Source organism: Lynx rufus, unplaced genomic scaffold (genome assembly GCF_022079265.1).
Source record: "Lynx rufus isolate CCGP_SWC_20201006 ecotype Redwood Valley unplaced genomic scaffold, mLynRuf1.p SCAF_20, whole genome shotgun sequence".
NCBI lineage: Eukaryota > Metazoa > Chordata > Mammalia > Carnivora > Felidae > Lynx > Lynx rufus.
Window position 1 is genome coordinate 21,209,367 of NW_025814835.1, and position 27,912 is coordinate 21,237,278.

Sequence of the window (27,912 nt, forward strand, 5' to 3'; positions counted from 1 at the left end):
TTTTTGGATTTTCCATATTCATTTTATTTGTCAAATTGCATGAAGTAATTGGTCACTGATCTCATAGCTTTTATTAGTTTGAGCTAACCCCAAAACTAAAGTCTGGGAAATAGTCAGTACCAAAATATTAAATTCTCAAATATACACCCCTGAAATGCTTTGTAAGCTATCAAGACCAAGATTATCTTACACAGAATCAAAATCAAAATATCAATTAAATGAGGTTTTCTCTTGGATTTCACAACATAAAACAACGTTCCTTTAGCAGTGCGTCACCCCGTCATTAATGTTATTTGCAAATACAACATATCTTAAATACTTAGGAAAATTAAAAGTAACATACTCTATATGGATAAGATACACCATAACAACTTTGATATTCCTTTAAGCTACTTAAAAGTAGATGTTAATTGTATCAAAAAGTCTACTTAAGAGATTTTGGATAGAAACCAAGAAGAGTTTGTTAATAATCCAGAAACAGATGATAAAATGATGAGGATGTTCAAGAAGATTAAATCCATGTAAGCTTCAAGAACGGAAATCATCCACCTTTGAATATAGGACATATGCTGGCCTGAAAACCAAAATCAGACTGTAGGACACAGTGTGGGTCCTTCAAGTTCACATTCTAGCATTTTGGCATAAAATGAGAATAGGTCACAAAATCTATGCACATTTTCAAGTTCGGTTTTTAAAAAAAACATATAATATTTGAACCAATCACAGAATAATGTATGAGTTATACTTTCTTTGTCAGTTTAAGGAATAGGAAAAATATACATTTTTGTTCTGTGGTGACTATTTATTGGTTGGAATGTTTTATTTTCCTCTTCATGTTTTCGGTGACTGTTTCCCACTGGTATCATCAACCAGGTCTCTCAGGCGAGATAAATGGTGCAAAGCCCTTCATTGAAAAGTACAAAACACATTATAAACCAATATTAAAGACTGAGCAGACAATGCAGACAGCAACAAATGGTGATTACATTGTTTATTAACTTCAAAATTAGTATGAGAAATGATTTGTAAATAAGTACCAAACATTTGGAATTTTTCTTTATAAAACCTTGAGATCTTGAGTAACTGAAGGCTAAAATAATTCATTTAAATTCTATAAACACTTACTTTAAAAATATGTTTTTTTTTGACATTCAAGGGGTTTTTTTTGAAAGTTTGCCAAGAACTGTAATAATAGGCTTATTTGTATTCACACTTAACAAGATACATTCTTCATGTAATTTTCACAATAACTGTGAAATTACACCCTTTCTTTTGGAATACAGTGTATATTATTTAAGAAAGAAAGTATATTCATTAAGATGTACATTTAAGATAGCTAAAATTTTAAAAATAGCACTGAAATATCAGTCACAGTTGAGGAAAACTCATTTTTATTGAGCATGGGGGGAAACAAATGACAATTACGTGGTATTATATCAACAATCTGTTTTCTCTAAAACAAAGCTAAAATTCTAGGTCAGGTCTCAGTGGACAAAATGTAATCATCCCTCAAACAAAGAAAAAAGAAGCCCTTAACTTTCCTCTAAAAATATTCTTCCAGTCTGTCCTCCCTATTACTCATTCAGAACCTCAAGGACCACTCAGAAAGCATCAGTTAATCAACAATATTTCAGACCTCTTATTAATAAGGGACCAAGAGAAGCAAATAATATAGCAATTATGATGTGCACTAACCTGTTTACTAACAGAAATTACTATTTCGAAGGTGAGCTGAAAGGTGGTGACTACAATGGCCTGTTCTACAGTCTCTAACACAGGTTCGGGGTTCGGTAAGTATGTATTACATAAAATACATCTTTCACTTTACCCAGGACAAGGGGATGGAAGAAACCAGTACTGTTACTTACTACTACATTATATCTATTTCCCTGTACTCTACTTCTTGGACACTTTTACTCAAATACATTAAGAATGTGGATTTTGCCACCGTTTTGGCAACTTCAGTTAATTTTTGAGATTTGTATCTTCATCAACTAAATGACAATAACTCACCCAAAGTTACTAAGCAATCAGAGGTAAAATTAACTAGACTCTATCATTTCTACATCCTATAGTAAAATCTCTTTACCTAAAGAATTATTTTCTTCCTAGAGACACACATTTATGAGACAGAAGATAATCTGTGAATATACTTTGGACTTAGATCTACCTTTTTTTCAGGCTTATTATTTAACAACCTATGATTCAAAAGAAAGAGGGGCACCTGGCTGGCTCTGTCAATGGAACCTATGACTCCTGATCTTGGGATTGTGAGTTCAAGCCCCACACTGGGTGCGGTGATTGCTAAAAGTAAAATAGGAAGGGAAGAAGGAAGGGAGGGAGGAGAATAGAAAGAGAGGAAGGGATGGAGGGAGGGAGGGACAAGTGGCTAGAATCTTATCTATTTACAACTCTGAGGGCCACAGATCCCTTGCATTTATGGAATCTACAAAATTTAATGTGGGAAAATATTCTCATCTTTATTTTCATTAAATGCTACCTGTAAATTAGCATTTCCTTCCATTATGAATGCAAACAACAGACCCAAATCTGTGACCTCATATGCCAGAGAAATCAGAGATCTTTTCTATTACATTATAGTCATTGCAGTACCTCAAAATTTCTTTTATAGTCACCACGACTTCAAAATTACAATAGTTATACAATAGTTACAAAATTACATTAATTACTAAACACATGTACTACACATGTAACCTCAGTCCTTCTGTCTACAATCCAAAAGTTCATATGACATAACTGGCCAACTATTAGACAACTTTGAGCCTTGTTGTTCATCCAGCAAACAGTGAAGTCTCAGTGGTGACCCACTGGTGCTTTCCAATATTCCCTTTCTCCGTTTGCTGATCAACATGTGAACGTTAAGTAAAAGACCACATCATGGTTTAATGCTTTTATTTAAGTTATGCAACAGACCATTTTACTACATGAATTTTAACTTACCTGTACTTTAAAAGTCTTATTTAAATGCAGTAAGAAGCATATGAAATTTAGAAATTAGAAATTTATTTTAGAAATTAGCAATTAGAAATTATTTTAATATTTTCATAACTATAACTCAATATAACTGGTTTCCTTCCTAGTCCTATTTTATGTCTTTAAAAAACAATATTAGGGAGAAAGAAGAAGGATGGGAAGGGAAGGGAGGGGTGTGGTATGATGGGAATGAATGAAAAAGCTAAGCGGTAATGTGAACTCTTCAGTCCCCCTACCTCAGCTACACACAACAGCTTTCATTTCCTTTCATTCCTTTCATTTAACCTCTATCTGCCCTGCTTAGAACAAGACAATGAATCAATCAATCTACTTAGAGAAGAGGCCACCAAAAGTGATTTGCTATTTCAAAGGTATGTGTAGGGAGAAGCATGGGGTAAAATTATATAAGGAAATTACTCGAGTTTCTTCTCTAAAAAAGTGAAAAAGCAAGCTAATGGGAAAAATATAAATTTAAGAGTTATGTTACAACACTGAATAGTCATTCACCTTAAAAACTGAAATTTAGGGGCGCCTGGGTGGCGCAGTCGGTTAAGCGTCCGACTTCAGCCAGGTCACGATCTCGCGGTCCGTGAGTTCGAGCCCCGCGTCAGGCTCTGGGCTGATGGCTCAGAGCCTGGAGCCTGTTTCCGATTCTGTGTCTCCCTCTCTCTCTGCCCCTCCCCCGTTCATGCTCTGTCTCTCTCTGTCCCAAAAATAAATAAACGTTGAAAAAAAAAATTAAAAAAAAAAACAACAAAAACTGAAATTTAAAAGATGCATGTCTTATTATGAGAATGTATCAATCAATGAGCCCATAGAAACTTGATAACAGACTGATTATATGAAAGCAATCAAACTGTATTTTAATTTACTCATTGATACCTTGCCTCTGGTTTTCTATTAGTACTGCTATACTGGCTGTTCTTAAGTATTATGTTTACTGGCCTATATTCAGGCTCGCATCCAGCAACAACTAAACAAAATGCCTACCACTCCCTAGATCTTAGCAGAGAACATTAGTATAAAGAAAAATTTTTGCTCTAGGATCATGTTTTACAAATCTGAGAGGTTAATTCTATCTATCTCTGGTATAGAATGAAGACCAGAAAACAGCGGGGAAAAGCGAAGTGAGAAACAGGACAACTTTCTAGCTATCATTAAATCTTCACAGCAAGGCCTTTAACTTGCTGAAAACCATAAAATCTTACACATTCATTTCCAAATTATATATAAAGCAATATACTCTAAAGCCAGTACAAATTACTTTTGGATGACTGATGATTTTGCAATCGTCTCCTACTGCTCACCTTTATAGTGTATGAGCAATACAATTATCGCTCATTCTTCACAGCCAGCCTAGACAGAGTAGCTGGTGGCTTACATGACATACAAGGTTCTAGAAAAGGCCCCTGTTCAAAAACTACAATTTTTTCATTTGCTTAAAGATGGCAAATTTCTCTCTTCGAGGTTTCAGTTAATACGTTTTTATCAAGTTCCTAATATGTAAATGCATAAGACAAAGCTAAGAATTATAAAGATAAAAAACAATTACAATTTAGATTCCTATTCAAAGCAAAATCCCTCTGGAAAAAAATAACATCTTAGGCTACTCAGTCTTTTATACTTCGGGTCCAATGAATCTTCCTAGAGAGCAATTATTTCTAATGAAAGAACATAAGAAAACTGAGTGTCCAACAGAGTAAACAGAACCCATACTAAGAGCTTAGTGTTTCCTGAGCCTAATGAAAGACATTTTAAAACTGGTTAGCAGTCAAACTGTTAAAAACAAGAACTTTTATTTGAGGGATAGAGAGAGACATAATAGGATTTTCATCCTAGGTCATTAAAGCATCCAAGGTATAATCTGCAACTTTTGAAAAAGCTGAGTCTATTTATTTTAAAATATGAAAAGATGGCCATAAACCTAACCAGAAAAATCTGAATTTCAAATTGTCCTTAAAATAATCTACACACTAAAAATAAAGAAAACATGTACTAACATACTTTTAAAAGTTTAAACTTACTTCATATCAGTACTTTACTGATAATAATTTTGAAATGTAAAGTAAAAGCCAAATCAAGATTGCCCCAGCTAATCTAACAGAATCAACAGCTAACAGCCATTTGCAAACATGAATCTTACTCTGAAAATGGCATTTTATATCTAGTCAAGATTACCGATCGTCTAAGCCAGAAAAAAAAGTTACTACTACCAAAAAAAACTTTCAGCTAATGGTAAAAGTGCCCCTACAATCAATATCAATTTTTGTGTTCATATGGCCCAGTGTTCATTTTCACCAACAAAAACATCTTCCAGGCTATGTACTTAGAAAACATATTTAAGTCTATGACACAAGTTCAATACAAATACTTTTAAGAAACATGGAAAGCTTGGGGCGCCTGGGTGGCGCAGTCGGTTAAGCGTCCGACTTCAGCCAGGTCACGATCTTGCAGTCCGTGAGTTCGAGCCCCGCATCGGGCTCTGGGCTGATGGCTCAGAGCCTGGAGCCTGTTTCCGATTCTGTGTCTCCCTCTCTCTCTGCCCCTCCCCCATTCATGCTCTGTCTCTCTCTGTCCCAAAAATAAATAAACGTTGAAAAAAAAATTTAAAAAAAAAAACATGGAAAGCTTGAAGTCATCTTCTTTTAAATTTTAAGGCAGAATGAGGTCTTTATACTAAATAATCAATTGAGGCCCTGCACCAGTCCAAATGGATAATGTACCACTATCATTAATAAGAGGAGTGTTAACAACATAGGCTGTAGAATCAGACCATCTGATTTGAAACCCAGTGCTACCTCTTACTAGTTATATAACCTTGGGCAAGTTAATTACTTGAATTTTATTACCTGATCTGAATTATGAAAATAATAATACAACCTCATAGGGTTGTAAAGATCACATGAATTACTCAAAAGCACTAAGAACACTGACACTTGGTTAAGTGTTCAAAAAATGTTATTATCATTATTTACGAACTCCTACCAGATAGGAATACTATACCAAAATACTACGGCAAACTGTAAAGTAAGGCATTATTTCTACCCAGAAAATTATAAATTATAAAGTCACAGGGAAAAAATCATACATGCATATATTTTTAAACTATGGAAGTTAAAAAAAAAGTGTGTGCATACACGTACATACACTTAAATATCACGGCAATTAGAGTCAAAAGTTTACATGTCTAGTGTTTCACTTTTCCACCACTTCCTTAGATAACAGAATTCTAAACACATTCTGAAGGACAAAAGGTAGACAAGATTTGTTTAGCCCCACTTCTAGCCAAGTGAAATGGAGTTACTAAAGTAAAAAATTTCAATCTTAGCATTTCCTAAAGCTCAGTATTCCATCTTCTGAGGGCACTTAACATTCACACAACCAAACCCATAAATAAATACCATTCCTCGTGGTAGTCCAGTTTCCTAGTAACTTTGTTAATGTGCTGAGCAAGATTGAAAATTTGAGTATGTAGCGTATATGACATTAAATTGTGAATTGATGTGATATGTAACAGCATATCAACATTTGAAGATACCGGTACTTGATACACTGTTAAGGGAAATTTTGCCTCCAAATTTTAAGCTGGAAGGTCACTGGAATAACTTTGAGAAAAGAACCACAGCTACATGGTTTTTTTAGGTTTTCGGTACGTACGGTAAGAATTATGTACAAATTGAATTGTCTGTACTGATCCTCGGAACAACAAATAAAAACTCAATTATGAAAGAAAAAATAAATAAATAAATAAATAAATAAATAAATAAATAAATATCATTCCCTCTGCAAATACCATGACTATAGGAAAGATTTGCATTCATCTCCACATTTTTTGCTTAAGATAATGTAACTAAGAAAACAGACGGATAAACCCACTCAAGGCATTTAGACCTATCTTTATATCCAGGACATTATGCCCACTTTAGGTTTCTGTAGACAGATGTCAAATAATGACAGATTCATCATTATTATATGTATTCTAGAAGGAATACATAAAAACACATTTCATAAACAAGTTGTTCTTCCATGATATCCATAACAATACTATGTCAAATTGTTGCTGTTACACAAATGAAAAGAGAATCTCTCTAAGCCACTCATATCCATTATATTTAGGCATCTAAGGTTATCTCATTAGGTCTTAAGAACACATTAAAGGAAATAGCACAAGTTTAAGAGAAAAGTTGAGGATTAAACAATATGTTCCATGAAGCTTAAAAATACCAAGTACAGAATGCAAAAATTCTCAGGGGCGCCTGGGTGGTGCAGTCGGTTAAGTGTCCGACTTCAGCCAGGTCACGATCTCGCGGTCCGGGAGTTCGAGCCCCGCGTCGGGCTCTGGGCTGATGGCTCAGAGCCTGGAGCCTGTTTCCGATTCTGTGTCTCCCTCTCTCTCTGCCCCTCCCCCGTTCATGCTCTGTCTCTCTCTGTCCCAAAAATAAATAAACGTTGAAAAGAAAAAAAAAAAGAATGCAAAAATTCTCAACAAGATATGAGCCAACTGGATCCAACAATACATTAAAAGAATTATTCATCATGACCAAGTGGGATTTATAGCTGGGATGCAGAACTGGTTCAATATCTGCAAATCAATCAATGTGATACATCACATTAATAAAAGGAAGGACAAGAACCACATGATCCTCTCAATAGATGCAGAGAGAGCATTTCACAAAATTCAGCATCCTTTCTTGATAAAAATCCTCAAGAAAGTAGGGATAGAAAGATCATACCTCAAGATCATAAAAGCCATATTCAAAAGACTCATCGCTAATATCATCCTCAATGGAGAAAAACTGAGAGCTTTCCCTCTAAGGTCAGGAACACGACAGCGATGTCCACTCTCACCACTGTTATTCAACATAGTATTGGAAGTCCTTACCTCAGCAATCAAGACAACACAAAGAAATAAAAGGCATCCAAATCGGCAAGGAGGAAGTCAAATTTTCACTCTTTGCAGACGACATGATACTGCGTACAGAAAACCCAAAAGATTCCACCAAAACACTGCTAGAACCGATGCATGAACTCAGCAAAATCAGAGGATATAAAATCAATGCACAGAAATCAGCTGCATTTCTATATACCAATAATGAAGCAGCAGAAAGAGAAATCAAGGACTCAATCCCATTTATATATAATTGCACCAAAAACCATAAAATACCTAGGAATAAACCTAACCAAAGAGATGAAAAATCTATACACTGAAAACTATAGAAAGCTTATGAAAGAAATTGAAGAAGACACACAGTAAAAGGAAAAATATTCCATACTCATGGATTGGGAGAACAAATATTGTTAAAATACTGATACTACCCAAAGCAATCTACATATTCAATGCAATCCCTATCAAAATAACACCGGCATTCTTCACAGAGCTGGAACAATCCTAAAATTTGTCTGGAACCAGAAAAGACCCCAAATAGACAAAGCAATCTTGAAAAAGAAAACCAAAGCTGGAGGCATCACAATTCTGGACTTCAAGATGTACTACAAAGCTGTAATCATCAAGACAGTATGGTACTGACCAAAAACAGAACTTAGATCGATGGAACAGAATAGAGAAGCCAGAAATGGAACCACAAACGTACGGCCAACTAATCTTTGACAAAGCAGGAAAGAATATCCGATGGAATAAAGACAGTCTCTTCAGCAAATGCTGTTGGGAAAACTGTACAGCAACATGCAAAAGACTGAACCTGAACCACTTACTTACATCATACACAAAACTAAACTCAAAATGGATGGAAGACCCAAACATAAGACAGGAAGCCATCAAAATCCTCAAGAATGCAGACAAAAATCTCTTTGACCTTGGATGCAGTAACTTCAGACAAAAACCTCTTTGACCTTGGATGCAGTAACTTCTAACTCAACATGTCTCAGGAGGCAAGGGAAACAAAAGCAAAAATGTACTACTGGGACCTCATCAAGATAAAAAGCTTCTGCACGGCAAAGGAAACAATCAGCAAAACTAAAAGGCAACTGACAGAATGGGAGAAGATATTTGCAAATGACATATCAGATAAAGGGTTAGTATCCAAAATCTATAAAGAACTTATCAAACACCCAAAAAACAAATAATCCAGTGAAGAAATGAGCAAAAGACATGAATAGACATGGAAAAATGCTCAACATCACTCATCATTAGGGAAATACCAATTAAAACCACAATGAGCTACCATATCACACCCGTCAGAATAGCTAAAAATTGACAACTCAGGCAACGACAGATGTTGGCGAGGATGCAGAGAAAGAGGAACCCTTTTGCACTGCTGGTGAGAATGCAAACTGGTGCAGCCACTCTGGAAAACAGTATGGAGGTTCCTCAAAAAATTTAAAATAGAGAACTACCTGACGACCCAGCAATTGCACTACTGGCTATTTATCCAAAGGATATAGGTGTGCTGTTTCAAAGGGGCACATGCACCCCAATGTTTACAGTAGCACTACCGACAATAACCAAAGTATGGAAAGAGCCCAAATGTCCATCGACAGATGAATGGATAAAGATGTAGTATATATATACAATGAAGTATTACCCACCAATGAAAAAGAATGAAATCTTGCCACCTGCAACAACATGGATGGAACTAGTGTATTATGCTAAGCAAAATTAGTCAGAGAAAGACAAGTATCATATGACTTCACTCATATGTGGAATTTAAGATACAAAACAGATGAACATAAGGGAAGGGAAGCAAAAATAATATAAAAACAAGGAGGGGGACAAAACATAAGAGACAAATATAGAGAACTGAGAGCTGCTGGAGAGGCTATGGAAGGGGGGATGGGCTAAATGGGTGATGGGCATTAGGGAAGACAATTGTTAGGATGAGCACTGTGTGTTATATATAGGGGATAAATCACTGGATTCTACTCCTGAGATCATCATTGTAATATATGTTAACTCGAATATAAATTAAAAATTAGTATTTTTAAAAATATCAAGTCTATCTATTCTTAGAACTACTTAATTTCTCCTGGAATCTTCTGATTTCAAAGAGATGACTAAAATGGATTTGTATCTATAACATCTTAAGAAATTAGTAGAGAATACTTACTTTTGAAGTGATCTAGTAATAGGAACCATACTTTCCTTCAACTGTAATTGAGAGAAATTGTCTTCTGAAACCTATTATTAAAAACACCAAATATAACAAAATATTGAAAATATTATATAACTATAAACTTAAGTGCTACTTAGTATGTGAAAAATGAGAACATTAAAAAACAGTCTGCATTTCCAAGGAAATAATTCTAGCAAATAATTTTCAGTAAAGTAATGCCATTAAATATTTTCTTTATTCTAAAAATAAAACTACTACTTATTCATCTGTCAAGTATGCTTCTAAATTATATGTCCAATAAAAATAAAACCTTGGCTTCAAATTAAGACTATAATGAACAAGGTTATGTCTCAATGATGTCTAAAACAGGAGGGGGAAAAAGGGATAGATTACACGCTATATGTTACTGTAATAATCATTAAAATGTATAGAAAAATTGAAATACAATTCAGGCTTGACAGTTTCCAAGAGCTGATCCATTCATTTGTAATTTAAACTGAATTTCATAAAGCTCCACTGAATAAGAATAACAAAGCAATGACAATAAAAATATTTATTAAGTATTTACCAGCTATTAAGTTTTTATCAGGAGCCAAGCACTATATAAGTACTTCACAGGGGCGCCTGGGTGGCGCAGTCGGTTAAGCGTCCGACTTCAGCCAGGTCACGATCTCGCGGCCCGTGGGTTCGAGCCCCGCGTCAGGCTCTGGGCTGATGGCTCAGAGCCTGGAGCCTGTTTCCGATTCTGTGTCTCCCTCTCTCTCTGCCCCTCCCCCGTTCATGCTCTGTCTCTCTCTGTCCCAAAAATAAATAAACGTTGAAAAAAAAATTAAAAAAAAAAAAAAAAAAAAATAAGTACTTCACATAGTCTGTCTCAATTTATCTTTTCAACAACCACATTTTACAGAAGAAGAAACAAAAACTAAAGAGGTTAAGAGATTTGCACAAATACTGCACTTGCTAGTTAAGTGGCAGAATTAGAATTTACAATCAAACTTGTGAGAATATAAACTTTATGTAAATACTGTACTATTGTGAAGAAAACTCAACCCCTATAGAATAGCAGTCCAAAGCCCCAAGAGATTTCGAAATTCCTAGGAAATACATAAAAACACAATGGTTTTGAAATAAAATTTTACATTAACTATAAGAAAAGTCAAACACATGGTAACAATAAAATTTCAGGAGACATAGGTTATGTAGAGAAGTCCAAAGTTGAAAAGGATTTCCAGGCCTCCTCAAATATAAATACAAAAAGTTGGGTTATACCAATAATGTTGCAGTGCATTAAAAAACAATTCCTACAATCCTTCCATAACTATAATTGTAACACTGTCATATCTAAACAAGATGCTGTATTTATAACCATGAACAAAAGAGGATAATCTATTCAGGGGTACACAGCTACAGAAATGTAACAGTATTAAATTTGAGTTAATTTTTACAAAAAATAACAATATTACAACTCTAGTACATGAGTTATGTGGCATGTTTATTGACATAAAACTAGAGGTCAAACTGAAAAAGATCTGGGAAGGTATCGTATATCTCCACAGATCTTAATTCACATTCACAGATCTCAATTCATAAATCAAGTTTGTGCTTACTTGCTTAATTTCTTCTTTCAGATCTACAGTTTTATTCTGATTAAAACTTTCTTGTACTGCTTGAAGATTAAATAACATTTGTTTCAGGGCTTCAACAGGTCCATGATGTTTCCCTCCAGAAAGGGTACAGCTCTGACATAAAACAGATGAATGATTAACCAAGCAAATTCATGGAGGAAAAAGCTTTATTTTGTATTTTCCCCACAATATAAAATGCAAAAATTCAAATCAATAATGTGTTTTGAAAAGTCATTATTGTAACTCAACACCTCCCCTTACCCAATTGCGAGATAAGTTATTTAGAGACAACCATGAAGTTAGTCCCTGCTCTTTTCAAATGAACAGTACATGTTCACATTTGCAATGCTTTCATTTACACATTTAAAATCACAGATTTTTAGAAATGGAAGGTCCTCAGAGCTCAGGTAGGCCAACATGCTCTTTCTCGGGTATGTAAATAAAGCTAGTTATTAGCTGAACAAGAACCAGAATTTCTAAATTTTTTTTTTTTAACGTTTATTTATTTTTGGGACAGAGAGAGACAGAGCATGAACGGGGGAGGGGCAGAAAGAGAGGGAGACACAGAATGGGAAACAGGCTCCAGGCCATCAGCCCAGAGCCTGACGCGGGGCTCGAACTCACGCACCGCGAGATCGTGACCTGGCTGAAGTCGGACGCTTAACCGACTGCGCCACCCAGGCGCCCCAAGAACCAGAATTTCAAATACAGCATTCTCTAAACACTTTTAAATGTTTTCACACAGAGAATGCTAGTTTTTCACTTACTCATTGGTCACATATTCCTTGCTATGTAAAAAAACACTCACACCTCAATTATCAACTGATCTTACCTGCATCCAAAGAAGGCAGCAGCACTAAATAACATGATCAGGATTCTTTTAAGAGAATCCATAAGGGATATTTTTTAAAACTTTTTTTCAAGTCTTCTTACCAACCTATTATTTTTATATCTTTCAAATGAGCTGCTGTGTCCTGGTAGCTACCACATAATAATATATTTCAGTATAGACAACATAACTGACATACTATTTAAACTTCAAGTCTAGAGGAAGATGTTGACAAGCACAGGAATATTAGAAATAGAATCTCATTAGTGAAGAGGTTCAAAGTTAAGCACACTCTCCACAACTACATGAACAGAGTATAAGAAATGGGATATAGGGGTGCCCGGGTGGCGCAGTTGGTTAAGCGTCGGACTTCAGCCAGGTCACGATCTCGCGGTCCGTGAGTTCGAGCCCCGCGTCAGGCTCTGGGCTGATGGCTCAGAGCCTGGAGCCTGTTTCCGATTCTGTGTCTCCCTCTCTCTCTCTGCCCCTCCCCCGTTCATGCTCTGTCTCTCTCTGTCCCAAAAATAAATAAACGTTGAAAAAAAAAATTCTTAAAAAGAAAAAAAGAAATGGGATATAGAGATGTAAAATGGTGCAGCTGCTGTGGAAAACAGTATGGCAATTCTTCAAAAAATTAAACACAGAATTACCCTATGATCCCCTTCTGCCTATATAGGTAGAAGAAATAAAAGTACAGACTCAAAACAGATTATTTATACACCCATATTTATAGCAGCATTATTCACAATAGCCAAAAAGTGGAAACAACCCAAGTATCCATCACAGATGAATGGGTAAACAAAACATGGTGCATACAATTAAGTATTATTCAGTCTAAGAAAGGAAGGAAATTTTGACATATGATACAACATGGATGAACCTTGAAGACATTAGGCTAAGGGAAATAAGCCAGTCACCAAAAGACAGATACTGTATGGTTCTTACATGATGCCATGGACTGAACTGTACCCCTCCCAACAAAAATTCATGTTGAAGCCCTAACCTCAAATGCAGCTATATTTGGAGATAGGGCCATAAGGAAGTAATTAAGGTTAAATGAGGTCATACGGGTAGGGCCCACATACCACAGGATTAGTGTCCTTCTAATAAAAGACACCTGACAGCTCAAGGAAAGGCCATGGAAGGACACTGTGAGAAAGCAGCTGCCTACAAGCAAGGAAGAGAGCCTTCACCACGAACAGACTCAGCTAGCACTTTGATCTTAGATCCAGCTAGAACCTTGATCTTAGATTCCCCAAACTGCAGAACTGTGAGAAATAAATTTCTACTGTTTAAGCCACCCAGCCTAAAGTATTTTGTTATCACAGCCAACTAATAAAACACGTAAGGTTCCTAGAGTAGTCAAATTCATAGAAACAGAAAGCAGAATGGTGCTAGCCAGAGGCAGGGCAAAAGAGGAACAGGGAGTTAGTATTTAATGAGTATAGTTTCAGTTGGGGAAGATGAAGAAGTTCTACACATGGACAGTGGTGATGGCTGCACAACAATGTGAAGGTACTTACTGCATAGAACTGTACACTTAAAAATGGTTAAAATAGTAAATATTATGTTACACATATTTCACCAAAATTTAAAAAATAAAGAAAAATAGGGACGCCTGGGTGGCTCAGTTGGTTAAGCTTCCATCTTTGGCTCAGGTCAAGATCTCACAGTTCATAAGTTTGAGAGCCCCGCATCAGGCTCTCTGCTATCAGTGTAGAGCCTGGCGCCTGCTTCAGATCCTCTGTTCCCCCTCCTTTGCCCCTCCCTCACTCATGTTCACACCTGCTCATGCGCTCTCTCTCAAAAATAAACAAATATTTTAAAAAGTGATAAAAATAAAGACAAATAAACAAGGATTAAGGATTCAATTAGCCTTATCCTCCTGACTCTTGTAAACAGACCTGAGGCATTATCTCTAAGTTACGTGCATTCAGCCACTGCCTTAAAAAAATAAACATTAAAAAAAATTTTTTTTCTAGTTGCCTGATGCCAACCATAAGGGTTACAAAAGCCTGGAGTGGATTTTTCATGCAAACTAGTGATCAGAGTTCCAGAAAGAAAACTATGAAACAGATTATATAAACTATTTGTGCAATTCACTAATGAATATTTAATAAATGTTGGTATGTCTGATAGAATTTGTCCTGAGACTCGTCATTAAAACTTGAGTGAATGTCTTGGAGTATCTTTATTGTATAGCTCTCTCAGAACTATAGTAATGTTTCACATATTCAAAAAACAATTTAAACCAAATAGAATGTGGTTTAAACCCAGTAAGTACAATAAAAATTAACAACCTAACAGTATTACAATTGAACAACATGAACACACTGAAGGGTTGGGAAGAAAATAATTAACCAAGGTAACTTTGGAAAACAGTAATTTGACTGGATATTGTAAGGCTAAAGATAAAAAGAACTATACATAAATAATGTGATCTAGTTAGTAAATTTGTTCCTTACAGGGATATGGATTAGCAATTGTCAAACTATATGTATGCTAAGAATGAACGAATAGTTAAGAGACTATGGATAATAATAGGATTCTTACCAGTGGAGAAAGAAGTTACAAATAAGTAACAAGAAAGGCTAAAACAAGCCATGCAGGACTGAACTGGAGTCAAAAGTGTAAGTATAAACTCACGATTTTATACATACATATAAACTATGACACATATACAAATATAGAAATATAGATGTGCATGTGTGCACAGTCTCAAAATATCTCCAACATTTATTAATTACAAGGGGAAACTGTAATTTTACTAAAGAGACAGCCAGTAGACACCAAGTGTTCAAGGTTAACATCACAAGTATTAGCATAATTGTGTATATTAATATATTATTAACATATTGCTATGGACTGAATGTTTGTGTTCCCCTAAAATTCTTATGTTGAAGTCTAATCCCAATGTGATGGTATTTGGAGAAAGGACTTTAGTGAAGTAATTAGGTCATAAGGGTGGAGCCTTCATGAATGCGATCAGTGCCCTGATCCAAGAGACACAAGAGGGCTTGCTTCCTCCCTGTTCTCTGCCATGGGAAATTATGTGGAGAAGATGGCATCCTGGGAAGCAGGACCTCACCAGACACCTTGATCTTGCACTGCTCAGCCAACAGAAATAAATGTGTGTTGTTTAAGCCACCATGTCTATGGCATATTTATTAAAGTAGCCCAACTAAGACACATATCAGACACAAATCAATGATATCAATGTAACATGAACCCTCTGATATGATGCACTGAGAAGGGCATAGCATGATTCCTATTGCATTCTTGCCAAACGCATAACCTCATTCTGATCATGAGAAAATGTCAGACAAACCCAAACTGAGGAACTACCAACAAAATAACCAACCAGTACTCTTCAAAAGTGTCAAGATCATGACAGACAAGGGAAGACTGAGGAACTACCACAGACTGATGCAGATTAATGAAAACTGACAATTGGGGGCACCTGGATGGCTCAGTTAGACATCTGACTTCGGTTCAGGTCATGATCTCATGGTTTGTGAGTTCAAGCCCCACATCAGGCTCTGTGCTGACAGCTCAGAGCCTGGAGCCTGCTTCAGATTCTGTGTGTCTTTCTCTCTGCCCCTCCCCTGCTCGTGGTCTCTCTCAAAAATAAACATTTAAAAAAAAATTTTTTTAAGACTATTTTTTTTTTAATTTTTTTTTAATGTTTTTTATTTTATTTTTGGGACAGAGAGAGACAGAGCATGAACGGGGGAGGGGCAGAGAGAGAGGGAGACACAGAATCGGAAGCAGGCTCCAGGCTCTGAGCCATCAGCCCAGAGCCCGACGCGGGGCTCGAACTCCCGGACCGCGAGATCGTGACCTGAGCCGAAGTCGGACGCTTAACCAACTGAGCCACCCAGGCGCCCCTTTAAGACTATTTTAAAAGGAATCATGAGGGGCGCCTGGGTGGCGCAGTCGGTTAAGCGTCCGACTTCAGCCAGGTCACGATCTCGCGGTCCGGGAGTTCGAGCCCCGCGTCGGGCTCTGGGCTGATGGCTCAGAGCCTGGAGCCTGCTTCCGATTCTGTGTCTCCCTCTCTCTCTGCCCCTCCCCCGTTCATGCTCTGTCTCTCTCTGTCCCAAAAATAAATAAACGTTGAAAAAAAAAAAAAAAAAAGGAATCATGACAATTAAATGCAATGTTGAATCCTGGAATAGGACACTGGTAGAGAAACTAGTGAAATTAGAGTAAGGTCTATAGTTTAGATAACAAAATTATACCTAAGTTAATTCCCTGTCTGTGATCATTATACTACAGTATGTGAGATGATAGCATTAGGGAAGCTGAAAAAATGGTGACAGGAATTTTGGGTGCATCTAAAATTATTAAAAACAAAACAAAAACACCCTGGTAGTGAGATTGTGTGTGTACTGGCAGGGGAAAAGGGACCACTGATTAGTATTTAACATTCATTCATCTCAAACTTAAAAGAACTTCTACAAATTTGTTCTTCTACTAGTGCTTTTTACCCAAGTAAATGGCATCACCCAATCTTTTAGCTACTTGGCTCAAACATCTTAAATTCATTCTTTGAATTCTATCTCCATCCTACTAGGTCTATCTTCAAAATATATGCCAAGTCTACCCATTTCTGACTACATCCAGTGTACCCACCCTAAGCCAATCCTATCCCAAAAGACTGAAAAAGTCTCCTAACTAGGTTCCCTGCTGCTTCACCAGCTCCTTTTAAGTCTATGCTCCATATAGCTGCCATTTTATATTTTAGAATGTAGATCTGATCATTTCACGCTTCCACTCAAAACACTCCAGTGACTTCTCATCTCACCTAAATAAAACATAAAAATCTTCATTCCATCACTTGTAAGACGCTACATGATCTGGTTCCTGGTTATCTCTCCATCTTACCATCCTTCTCCTGTTCATTCTGACTGAGCTACGCTACTAGAGTCTGATATTTCTTAAACATGCCAAATACAATTCTGCCTTGGGGTTTCTGCAATTACTATTACTTTTACATGTAAAGTTATTTCCTCAGGAATATCTGGCTTATTCACTCATTTTAGATTTTTGCTCAAGTATCACCTCAACAGAGAGATCATTCCTAGCTACCCTATCTAAAATTGTACCTGTATTTTCCTATCCCAACTAATGTTTCTTTATAATACTTACAGTACTCCCTTATATGTCACATACTATATATTTGTTTAGTTTGTCTCTCCAAGTGGAATAAAAAATCCAAGACACAAGGATTTCCTCCCTCTTATTCACTACTGGGGAGACAGCTCCTAAAGAAGTGCTTGGCCCTCAAATATTTATCAAATAAATATTTAATAATTAAGCTTCACTTACCCAACATCTGCTATAGTATCTTATACAAAGTTCTAAGATCAAACATATCATGAAAGTCTCTACTTTCTCTAGTAAATTTCATCGAAGGAACTCAGTTTATTAAATTTTTCAGTTAATTTTTGAGTGTTCAACCTGCCAAATCTTCCAGATTTTAAGATCCCAAAAGTATGGTTTCAATATTTAACAGCCATGGCTGTATTTCTATGTCAAATTATATATAATTCCTTACGTGCATACATACACATTATTTTTTATTGTGGGGTTACATGCAAGATGCACATATGTTGATTTTGCAAAATTGGGTAATAATTTTCCTATTTTAAATTATAGAGATTTATGTGGCCCCTGGGTGGCTTAGTCAGTTAAGTATCTGACTTTAGCTCAGGCCATGATTTCATAGTTTGTGGGCCCAAACCCCATGTCGGGCTCTGGGCTGACAGCTCAGAGCCTGGAGCCTGCTTCAAATTGTGTCTCCCTCTCTCTGCTCCTCTCTCCCTCCCTCCTCCCTCCTCCCTCTCTGAAAAATAAACATTAAAAAAAATTTTCTTTAATTAAAGAAGTCTATAATTTTTTCTTAGTTAGAAACACAACTCTCAATAATCAACCATCCTATGGGAAAATATAACTTACTTTATAATGGTATGCTTTATACATTGTCCAAAAAAACCAAAAACAAACAAACAAAAACATAATTTAAGCTCTCTGTAGCATTCAATCCCAGGTCCCTCTACTTTAAAATACTAAAATAAAATTATGAATAATTCTAGGAGTGATGCTTTTATACATTTATGTTGAGGAAGAGGGGATTTGAATCTTTTTGTTTTTTAATAACTCAGAAATTAAAATCTGTATAGTCATAAATCCTTTTAATAAGTTAAAAAAAATCCTCTTTTAAGAAGTTAAAAAGATTTAATTTCACCCACCTGATTATCATTATTTAAAAAATCTTCGAGGAACCCTTTAGTACACTTTGCCCTTGAAGTTTGTTGAGGATTATCATCAGAGTTAACAGGAACAGGAGATTTGCTAAATAGAATTTAAGGATACAAGAAAGTAATTAAGTTCCCAATTTATAAAAATTAGTGTATAACTGAATGGTTATCATTTAAATACAAATAATCACCAAGAAACACCAATGCGAATACAATTCATATGGATTTTGCTTGGTGATTCCCTATCTCCCTAAACTGATATTAGAATCTCACCCTCCCTATCTCCTTGTTTCTCCTTTAGAGCTTTTTTTTTTAATATATATTTTTTAAGCTTATTTATTTTTGAGAGAGAGAAAGAGGGAGAGAGAACACGTGCGCGCCAACAAGTGTGAGCAGGGGAGGAGCAGAGAGAGAGGGAGACACAGAATCCGAAGCAGGCTCCAGGGTATGAGCTGCCAGGACAGAGCCGAACAAGGGGCTCCAACTCCTGAACTGTGAGATTGTGACCTGAGCTGAAGTCGGAGACTTAACCGACTGAGCCACCCAGGTGTCCCTCTCCTTTAAAGCTTTAAGAAAAAACTATCAAGTAAAAACATTAGTCCTCAAACAAATAAGCCTTGAACTATGGCTACACTCCAAAAGCTCATTTGTGTGAAATAAGCAGTACATTTTTCCAAATAAACAGTTAGTTACCCAATGATAATAAAAACCCCCACAAATACATGAGTTTCTACTGGGATGATAGTTACATGCTCTTCCACGTCGAAGCAACAGGTCCTGCCCTCCAGAACTGGCATTGATAAAGAGGACAGATTATAGTAGGAAAAAGATCAATTGTGAAATTAAAACTCCTGAGTTCAAACCTCAATCCCACTCACTATGTGACTTTATATAATTTATTTACCTAAACTTCAGTTTTACATTAGTAGTCCCACTTATCTCACAGAAGTATTGCATAAATTAACTCTATGTACCTGGCACAATAAATATTAGTTTCTTTCTTGATGTTTCAAGGGACAGTAGGGCAACCCCAGCAAATGTCAGAATTCTCCCAAAACAAATTCTATTAGTCACAGAGAACAAAGTCATTCTTTCTTATTTATATATCAACATAAAATGTGTTTCTAACTCAAGTACTCAGATATCTAAGAATCTTTCCCTAACATATAAAGGTCACAATTGTAATTTTTTCTTAATAATTAGCAGCACTTTATTATTGACTCCTTTGATTTGTAACTTACTAGGAGGTTTTTCTTACTCCCATGTAGTCTTTTCTCACATTCTTTACCAAAGGAGTTTGCACATCCATCTACCACCATCAAAAAGCATTTACCAGATTACTGAAGATGGGTGTGGGATACATAATTCATTATACTATTCTTCTACTTTTGTATTTCTTGGAAATTTTCCCTTATAAAAATGTTAAACAAATAAAAAAAAAGCAGTTATCTGATTGTGGTTGTGTTCTACCTTTCAGTATACTACCTTGACTACTTCCTAGTCAATTTTTGTTTTGATGGTAGATTGACAATAATTTGTCAACACCATACTAAGGTCAGGTCTATTCCTTCTGACAATCCATCATTCATTTTATGCACAAACATACCCATCACAATATGAATTCAATCTTCCAGAAGTCAACTTCTATATGCAAGGTACTGGGCCAAACCAACGATTATAATAATAATTATACAAGCATAAATTATAGTATCTAATTACATAATACACTAAAAGCATTCAAAAATTTTATTCTTAAACACCTCTGATACTATTTGCTCACCCATTCTTGTTGGTTGCAATTGAAAGTAAAGTATTATAGCTATGGTACTTTACAATTACCAAGACCAACCGACAAGAAAATAAGAAATTAGAAAAAAAGTTTAAGAATTAAGTGAGCTAATTATTAACCCAAGTTTCAAAAAATAAAGATACTATTGAAGCAACAATTGAGAAATGAAGCTAAATGAGGAAAAAAAAATATTCTGGATAATTATCACCACTATTAACAATTTACAAGACAGCTCATAAGTCAGAAATTGTCCTAAGTACCTTATATTCTCTAATCAAATGAATCCTCACAACAGCCCCAAGTAGAGAATTTATATAAGGTCTTGTACAAAGCAGTTTAACTTGTATAAGGTGTCAGCAAAGACAAAAAAAGTAACAGAGCTACGATTCCAAACCAGAATTATAGTGTCATATTAAAAAAAAATAAGATGTTCATCTGAGAAGTGATCAAAAAATGGATCCAGCAATTAACAGACTCTGTCTATAACAGAATATGACAGAATGAAAGTTTAGACAATAGAAGATAATAAATCATCAGAGCGTAAGGCAGGACATAGGGTTACCAAGAATGCATTTCTTATGAGTTCAGACAATAATATCACTAAGGAAAAAAGCTTTCCTACCTAAGCTCAATTCTTACTCCACACCCACATTCATAGGTATCGATGTAAACAGTTTAAATTATTCTGAGAAACCATGTTGTAACAAGGTTAAGCACACAAATAAAAACAATATTAGAAACTACAATGTATTACAATAGACCATACCAAAACACCACCACTGTTTAAGGAAAATAACGACTAAGAGAAAATAAAATGTAAATGAAGAAAATGGATAACTGCATAACTCCATATATGGAAAGAATATACAGGGAGAAAAAACTTAAAAAGAAAACAAGAATTTCATAGCACTCTTCCATCTGCAAAATAGGTTGCTTTTGGTTGTGATTTTTCACCAGTAAAATCAGTATTTTACAGTGTAACAAAAAAACACATAAAGAAGACAAAAGTTGTATAATGTGCCTAAGGTCATGCAACATTACACCATCTTGTGGTAACAACTGAAAAATGCAATTCAAAGAAACAACACAAAGGCAACATTCTATAGAATTAACATGTCACTATAATTGTCAATTATCACAGAGTTATGTAAAAAATAAACTAACTGGGGCACCTGGGTGGCTCAGTCAGTTAAGCATCTGACTTCAGCTCAGGTCATGATTTCACAGCTCGTGAGTTCAAGCCCCACATCCGGCTCTGTGCTGACAACTCAGAGCCTGGAGCCTGGTTCAGATTGTGTCTCCCTCTCTCTCTGTGCACGTCCCCTGTTCTGGCTGTCTCTCTCAAAAATAAATAAACATTGAAAAAAATTTTTTAAATAAATAATAAAATAAATTAACTGTTCACATGACATTTTTCACTTGGAGAACTAAAAACTTTTTCCATTGTAACTTACGTACAAAGTAACAGGGATATTTTCCCATGATCTTTCTGCTTCAAGTTTATCTAATGAACAAGGACTATCATCCTTTTTCTTAGACTTCGGTAACTCTTCAGCACAATGCTCTAGATTTCTCTTGGCCTTCAGGATAAGCAATTCAATTTTGTCACCTAATTTAAAAGATTAAATTAATTCAAGAAAAAAAGTAAATGCAGAGCACAACAAAATCTCAAAGGCAACAAACAAGTAAGAGTTCAGATAATTTAGAATATACACACATCTGTAACAAATTTTTTAATGACATTTCAAAGGAAAAAAGGGGAAAAGAGACATTTTCTAGGCACAAAATGATATATAAATGAAGACCATTATGTGTTCAAGATTTATCATCTGTTCATTACATCAAGAATGTAACATAAAAGCTCCTAGACATTAGGTCAAATTTATAGCACTTTCTTTGGTTCTTAAAAATAAAACAAAACAATTACCACTGAATGGCTTTTTGGTTTGTCCTGGGAGAACTGGATTCTCACATTGACACTGGCTATGTTGAGAATCACATTTACATTCATTAATCAATCCTTTATCATCATTCAAGGAATCTGAAATGTTTGAGGGTTCAAAAGAATATTCAAAACAATCTAATTTATTCATAAGTCGAGAAGTTCTTTGTGCCTGGTAACTATGTCTAGGGGAACACCGATCTTCTTTAAATATTTTATATATCCTTTGACTATTTGTATCAGGTAGCAAGTCTTGATGGTGGAGCCACACTGGGTAGGTGAAATCAGGTATACTAGTTATCCCTGAAACATTAAGGTCCGATTTCTGGCTAGTGAGCCATCTTGGGTAATTCTTTTCAAGATTGTGTTCTGAACTGTCCTCGAAAGACAATTTCTTGGAAAAAGGTAAAGATGGTTCAGAAACGCATTTATTAGTCTTACTCACAAGTTTTGGGTTTTTCAGCCTACCACATTGCTTTCCATTTATATTTGTGTATACAACGGGAGTAACTAAGTTATCCTTGCACATGGGAGTGGAGGGTTCTTGAAAATTTTTATTCTTCTCAGTATCTGATGAACTCAGTCTTCCAATGCATTTCTTCTTTTTCTTGCTAATTCGATGATTTGATCCAACATAAGCAAAAGAAAATGATCCATCTGCTGGAAGTTTTAATAGATCATCAGTTGTTAGGCTAATGGAGTCTATGTCATTAACAGTCTCTCTTCTACAGGATAAGGACAAGGAGCTTTTTTTGTGATCAACATTTTCAAAAGCTGAAAAACAAAGCATAGTTCTGTTTATTTCCCACAATCACATACAACAATACTTCATTACATTAACAGTAAATGAGAATTAAGAATTTGTCATTTTTGCTGCTTCCCTTTATCTTCACTAAAGTTTGATTAAAAGTATAAATAGTATAGGTTGATGAAATACAATGTGTTTTCTCACATCTCTTCAATTTGTTTTAACTAAGTTGTACATTTTTTTCTCCAACCTGTAAATTTTCCCTTGTTCTTTATTTACCATTTAACCTTTTTTCATCTAGACCTATCCAGTGCACTAATACACTCATATTATTATCAGTCACTCGACACTGGCTGCAACATAGAAGAAAAATATGCTATTAAACTATGTGGAAAAATAATTTGCTTTCTGCCAATTAAGCCTGCAACAGCATTAACACAAAAAGAATAGCTGTCCTAACAGTCTTCTGGAATATATATTGCTCACATACTTCTAAGAGTTGAATGAAAAATTTTTCCATACTAGGGCTATTCCATAAGTCTTCAGTAAAGTGTTAACTGGGTTATCAATAGATGCATTTTCCAAAGTTGTCTTCATGGTAACTGCATCAAGGAAAAACTCTTAACATCTTATATTATTGTCCTACAGAATACAGATCAGGAAGACAGAGTCTTATCACGTCAACTGGGATTGATCAAGTATAAATTCAGAAAGACTGAGATTTATCTGAAGTCATCAAGCTAGTTAATGAACCTAGAACCACCATGTCAATGCGCTTTCCATTATGCTAAAATAAAATGGCTTAAGGGTTTAGGATCAACCACCTGCTATTATTAGTCACATTCATCAGCTTCCCCTCCAAGGTCACAAGAAGATCTTAGCTGAAAATTCTTGAGAACCAGAGAATTACAGAATTATTTAAGAAAAATATCCAGACCTCCATATTACATAAGTCATTTTTACCCCACAGGAAAAAAAAAAAGGGTCTAGTTTTTCAAGGCTACAACACATCTTTCAAATGCTTTAAATCAGTGGGGGGAAACACACACACACACACACACACACACACACACACACACACAATAGAAGCATACCATTGTTTGGTTTACAAATATAGTTGGAGAATTCTGGCATATGAGCAGAACACCTATTGTTGTTAATCTTTCCAGCGTTTGCACCAGGATACATCTGGCTTAAATCAAAATCATCAATATAGGCCTGTAGAGCCTGAGAGGCAGAACTATACAGTTTATCCTTATATTGAAAAGAGCCATCAGAGTTAGAGGAATTGCTACCACTCAGGCTGCAGCTTGCTAGCAGAGAAGATACTGAAGATTCCCGAGAACAAACTCTGTGTTTTGTAACTGATTTTGCCATGGCTTCCTCAAAATGGGTTATTTCTATTCATTTCTCTTAAAAACTGTAATACAAAAACAATAGGTTAAGGTTCCATTAAAGGGAATAATAGCCATATAGAGAGAAATTACTAAATTTGTAAACTTTTTATAATCTTCTTTAAAGAATAAAATCCATTTCTATAATTTTTAGGCAATACACATTGATTTTCTATTATTATAATTATTGTGAATTCCTTCATCATTGATTTAGAAAACATTTATTGAGTACCTACTATGTGCCTGGAATTGTATACACATAATTATCTGAGAACAGTACCAAGAGAAGAGTACTCACTATTTCAAAGCCCTAAAAACTACTGATGAGCAGTCTTTTCTTATGGGAATAGATTCTATGACATCACAATACCTAACACTCCCCTACACAGACTATTTTTCAATTCATAAGCCTACTATTATACACTGCAGATAGTAGGTGCTCAATAAATTTTTAAAGGCATCAAATGAGGTATTAGAAACAAGAAGCAAGAACAGCATATCCACTTTTAATGTTGTAAATGCCAATATGTAACTTTAGCCAGCCCTTTCCTCGGAAAAAAAACTGAGAACAAAGTAATTAACAGTATTTATTATAAAGAAATAAACCACAAGTTTATTGAGCTAGCAACATGCTCTTTTCCTAAGATAATATCGTTACTGTTAATCATTTTCTCACCTTCATTTTTGGCAATACACTTACCATTTTCACTTCTTATGTTACACAGATTCAACCTACCTTTCTTTTAAAAGAGACTTAGATAATTTGGAAATTGACAACATATTCATCTTAGAATAGTAATAATAGCATCTATTTCAAATAGGATCATTTGAAAAACTAAAAAGTAACAAACAGGTGTTACTTCAGTACGATATGATACTCTTAAAAATTAAATCAGTGGAAATGGATTTTTTTCTGTACTAAAAAGGAAAGATTAATGTCTAGGACTTAACACATGCTATAATGTTATAAAGTTAATATGTTCAACTTTGGGCTATAATTTGGGGAATGTTTAAGTTAGAACAACTTTTAATGTAATCTTAACTATCAAATTTGACTTTAAAATATTGAAAGTTTTCCATTTAAAGAAGAGTAAAACAGCATCCTGCCTCAGCTTCAGAGCATGCATCTGCCTTTGCAGCCACAGAACAGAAGATAACGGTTAATTAGCCTCTCTGATTTCCCTGAATACTGTGATGTTGGTATGCCTCCAAAGAATGGCTAGACTAAGTCAGCTGTGCTCTTTCTTTACCGCTTTCACTAATGATGTTTAAATTTTCTCAAGTAAATATGGCTTGACCCAACATTTTCTCCCTTATTCCAACGAAATAAGTCAGAGAAAGACAAACCCCATACAATTTCACTCATATGTGAAATTTAAGAAACAAAACACTCGAACACAGGAGAAGGGACCAAAAAAGGAGAGAGGAAACCAAACCATAAGAGACTCTTAAGTACAGAGAACAAACAGGTTTGATGCAGGGAGGTGGGCAGGGAATGGGCTAAATGGGTGATACCCTTAAGGAGGGTACTTGTGGGGTGTGGGTGGCTCAGTCCGTTAAGCCTCCGACTTCAGCTCAGGTCATGATCTCACAGCTCGAGAGTTCGAGCCCCGGGTCGGGCTCTGTGCTGACAGCTCAGACCCTGGAGCCTGCTTCAGATTCTGTCTCTGCCTCTCTGTGCCCTCCCCTGCTCGCGATCTGTATCTGTCTGTCTGTCCCTCTCTCTCTCTCAAAAATAAACATTAAAAAAAAAAAAAATCAAGGAGGGTACTTGCTGTGACGATCACTGGGTGTATATGTTAGTGATGAAACACTAAATTCTACACCTGAAACCAACTTACCATATGTTAAACAATTAGAATTTAAATAAAAACTTGAAATAAAAAACAAAAACAAAAACGAACCCCTAAAAGGTAAAGCTGTTGGATTACAGTTCTCAGTAAGTGGGTAACAACATTTATTTTAGTTCATAGGAGGGCAGAAAGAAAAGCCACAATTGAATTCTTATTGGGGAGAGCTCCCCAAAGTATACAAAAGTAGAATGAACACTTTAACGTTTATTTATTTTTGAGAGAGAGAGAGAGACAGAGCATGAACGGGGGAGGGTCAGAGAGAGAGGGAGACACAGAATCGGAAACAGGCTCCAGGCTCTGAGCCATCAGCCCAGAGCCCGACGCGGGGCTCGAACTCACGGACCGCGAGATCGTGACCTGGCTGAAGTCGGACGCTCAACCGACTGAGCCACCCAGGCGCCCCTAGAATTAACACTTTAATAAACCCCCGTGCACCCATTACCCTGCTTCAAACAATCACCCACACACCCCAACTTTCTATCCACCCACTTCTCCGCACTTCCACCACAGGATTATTTGGAAGCAAATCCCATTATCTTACCATTTCTTCCGTAAACACTTCCGTTCCTATCTCCAAAAGGAAATCCATCATTCCGAAGAATGAAATGTTACACGAATGGCAACAAGTTTCAACTACCTTTGATTCAAGAACAGAATGTTCACCGTTAAATAACCAATAGGAACAGCTCGCGCGCAATGAAGACCTCCTAGAAACAACAGCTCTGTGGTTTATGTTTCGACACCGAATTTTGTTTATTCTACAGCTAAACGACAAGAATTAATGGACCCGGAAAGCGAAGATCGCGGGCATCCCTGCGGGAGAGCATCTTTTCCCCTCTTGACGCGCTGCCTTCGATCCTTCCGCCCTTTACCTAGGAGTCACCCACCCTGCAGCATTCCAGCACCCCCGGCGGTCACAGACAAACACTTCCCTTAGCTACTTCCACCCAGAAGTCATTTATTAGGCAGCAGGCGTGAGCCCCACCGGGGGCGGACGGCGTTTTTCCGAGGTGACAGCCCCTAAGGCCTAATCCCCCTTCCGCCCCACCCTCTTCAATCGACGCCTCGAGTCTCCAGAAGCCCACGTCAGGGCCCCTCCGTCGCGCTCCGCGACTCTCCCCCGCCCGGGAGCCTCCCGCTAAAGACGTTCTCTTCCCACGGGGAATGTCCACTCGCGCCCGCCCTCAGGAGACGTCCTCCTCTTCCCTCCACGCCACTCTTTCTCTGGTTTCTCCCATGGGCCGTCAAAGGATGGGGCGCCCCTCGAAACTACAGCCCCTTTTCGGGCCGAACTCACCGACGAAGTCTCCCAAAGAGATAAAAAAAAAAAAAACCGCACACTTCCACAACTCTCCACCGAAAGCCTGCGCCTGTTACCGGACGGGAGACGCGATACAGCATCCCC

The 27,912-nt window shown here is 36.3% G+C and overlaps 1 protein-coding gene across 2 annotated transcripts; it reads right to left on the minus strand.

Moving 5' to 3' along the window:
- CUNH18orf54 (chromosome unknown C18orf54 homolog) lies at positions 1 to 27,831 on the minus strand. Of its 2 annotated transcripts, XM_047086364.1 has the most exons (9): positions 27,805 to 27,831; positions 27,049 to 27,144; positions 24,355 to 24,680; positions 22,498 to 23,286; positions 22,029 to 22,179; positions 18,773 to 18,875; positions 11,672 to 11,803; positions 10,059 to 10,129; positions 1 to 904 (listed from the first exon to the last, which is right to left on the minus strand). In XM_047086364.1, exons 3-9 carry the CDS (start codon positions 24,635 to 24,637, stop codon positions 832 to 834), a joined length of 1,602 nt encoding a protein of 533 aa, XP_046942320.1. In that variant the 5' UTR covers positions 24,638 to 24,680; positions 27,049 to 27,144; positions 27,805 to 27,831; the 3' UTR covers positions 1 to 831. The 2 variants fall into 2 exon arrangements, with proteins under 2 accessions (XP_046942320.1, XP_046942321.1); XM_047086365.1 differs by lacking the exons at positions 27,049 to 27,144; positions 27,805 to 27,831 and having other exon boundaries at positions 24,355 to 26,139.
- Positions 27,832 to 27,912: the final 81 nt, after the last annotated feature.

What these genes read in the sequence shown, in the direction of transcription:
- CUNH18orf54 (XM_047086364.1), bottom strand. Translation starts at nt 24,637, where the DNA reads ATGGCAAAATCAGTTACAAAACACAGAGTTTGTTCTCGGGAATCTTCA. An exon ending in TATTTGTAAACCAAACAATG is followed by an intron (nt 23,287 to 24,354) that starts GTATGCTTCTAT and finishes TTTGTTTTTCAG; the next exon opens with CTTTTGAAAATGTTGATCAC. An exon ending in GAAAATATCCCTGTTACTTT is followed by an intron (nt 18,876 to 22,028) that starts GTACGTAAGTTA and finishes AATTCTATTTAG; the next exon opens with CAAATCTCCTGTTCCTGTTA.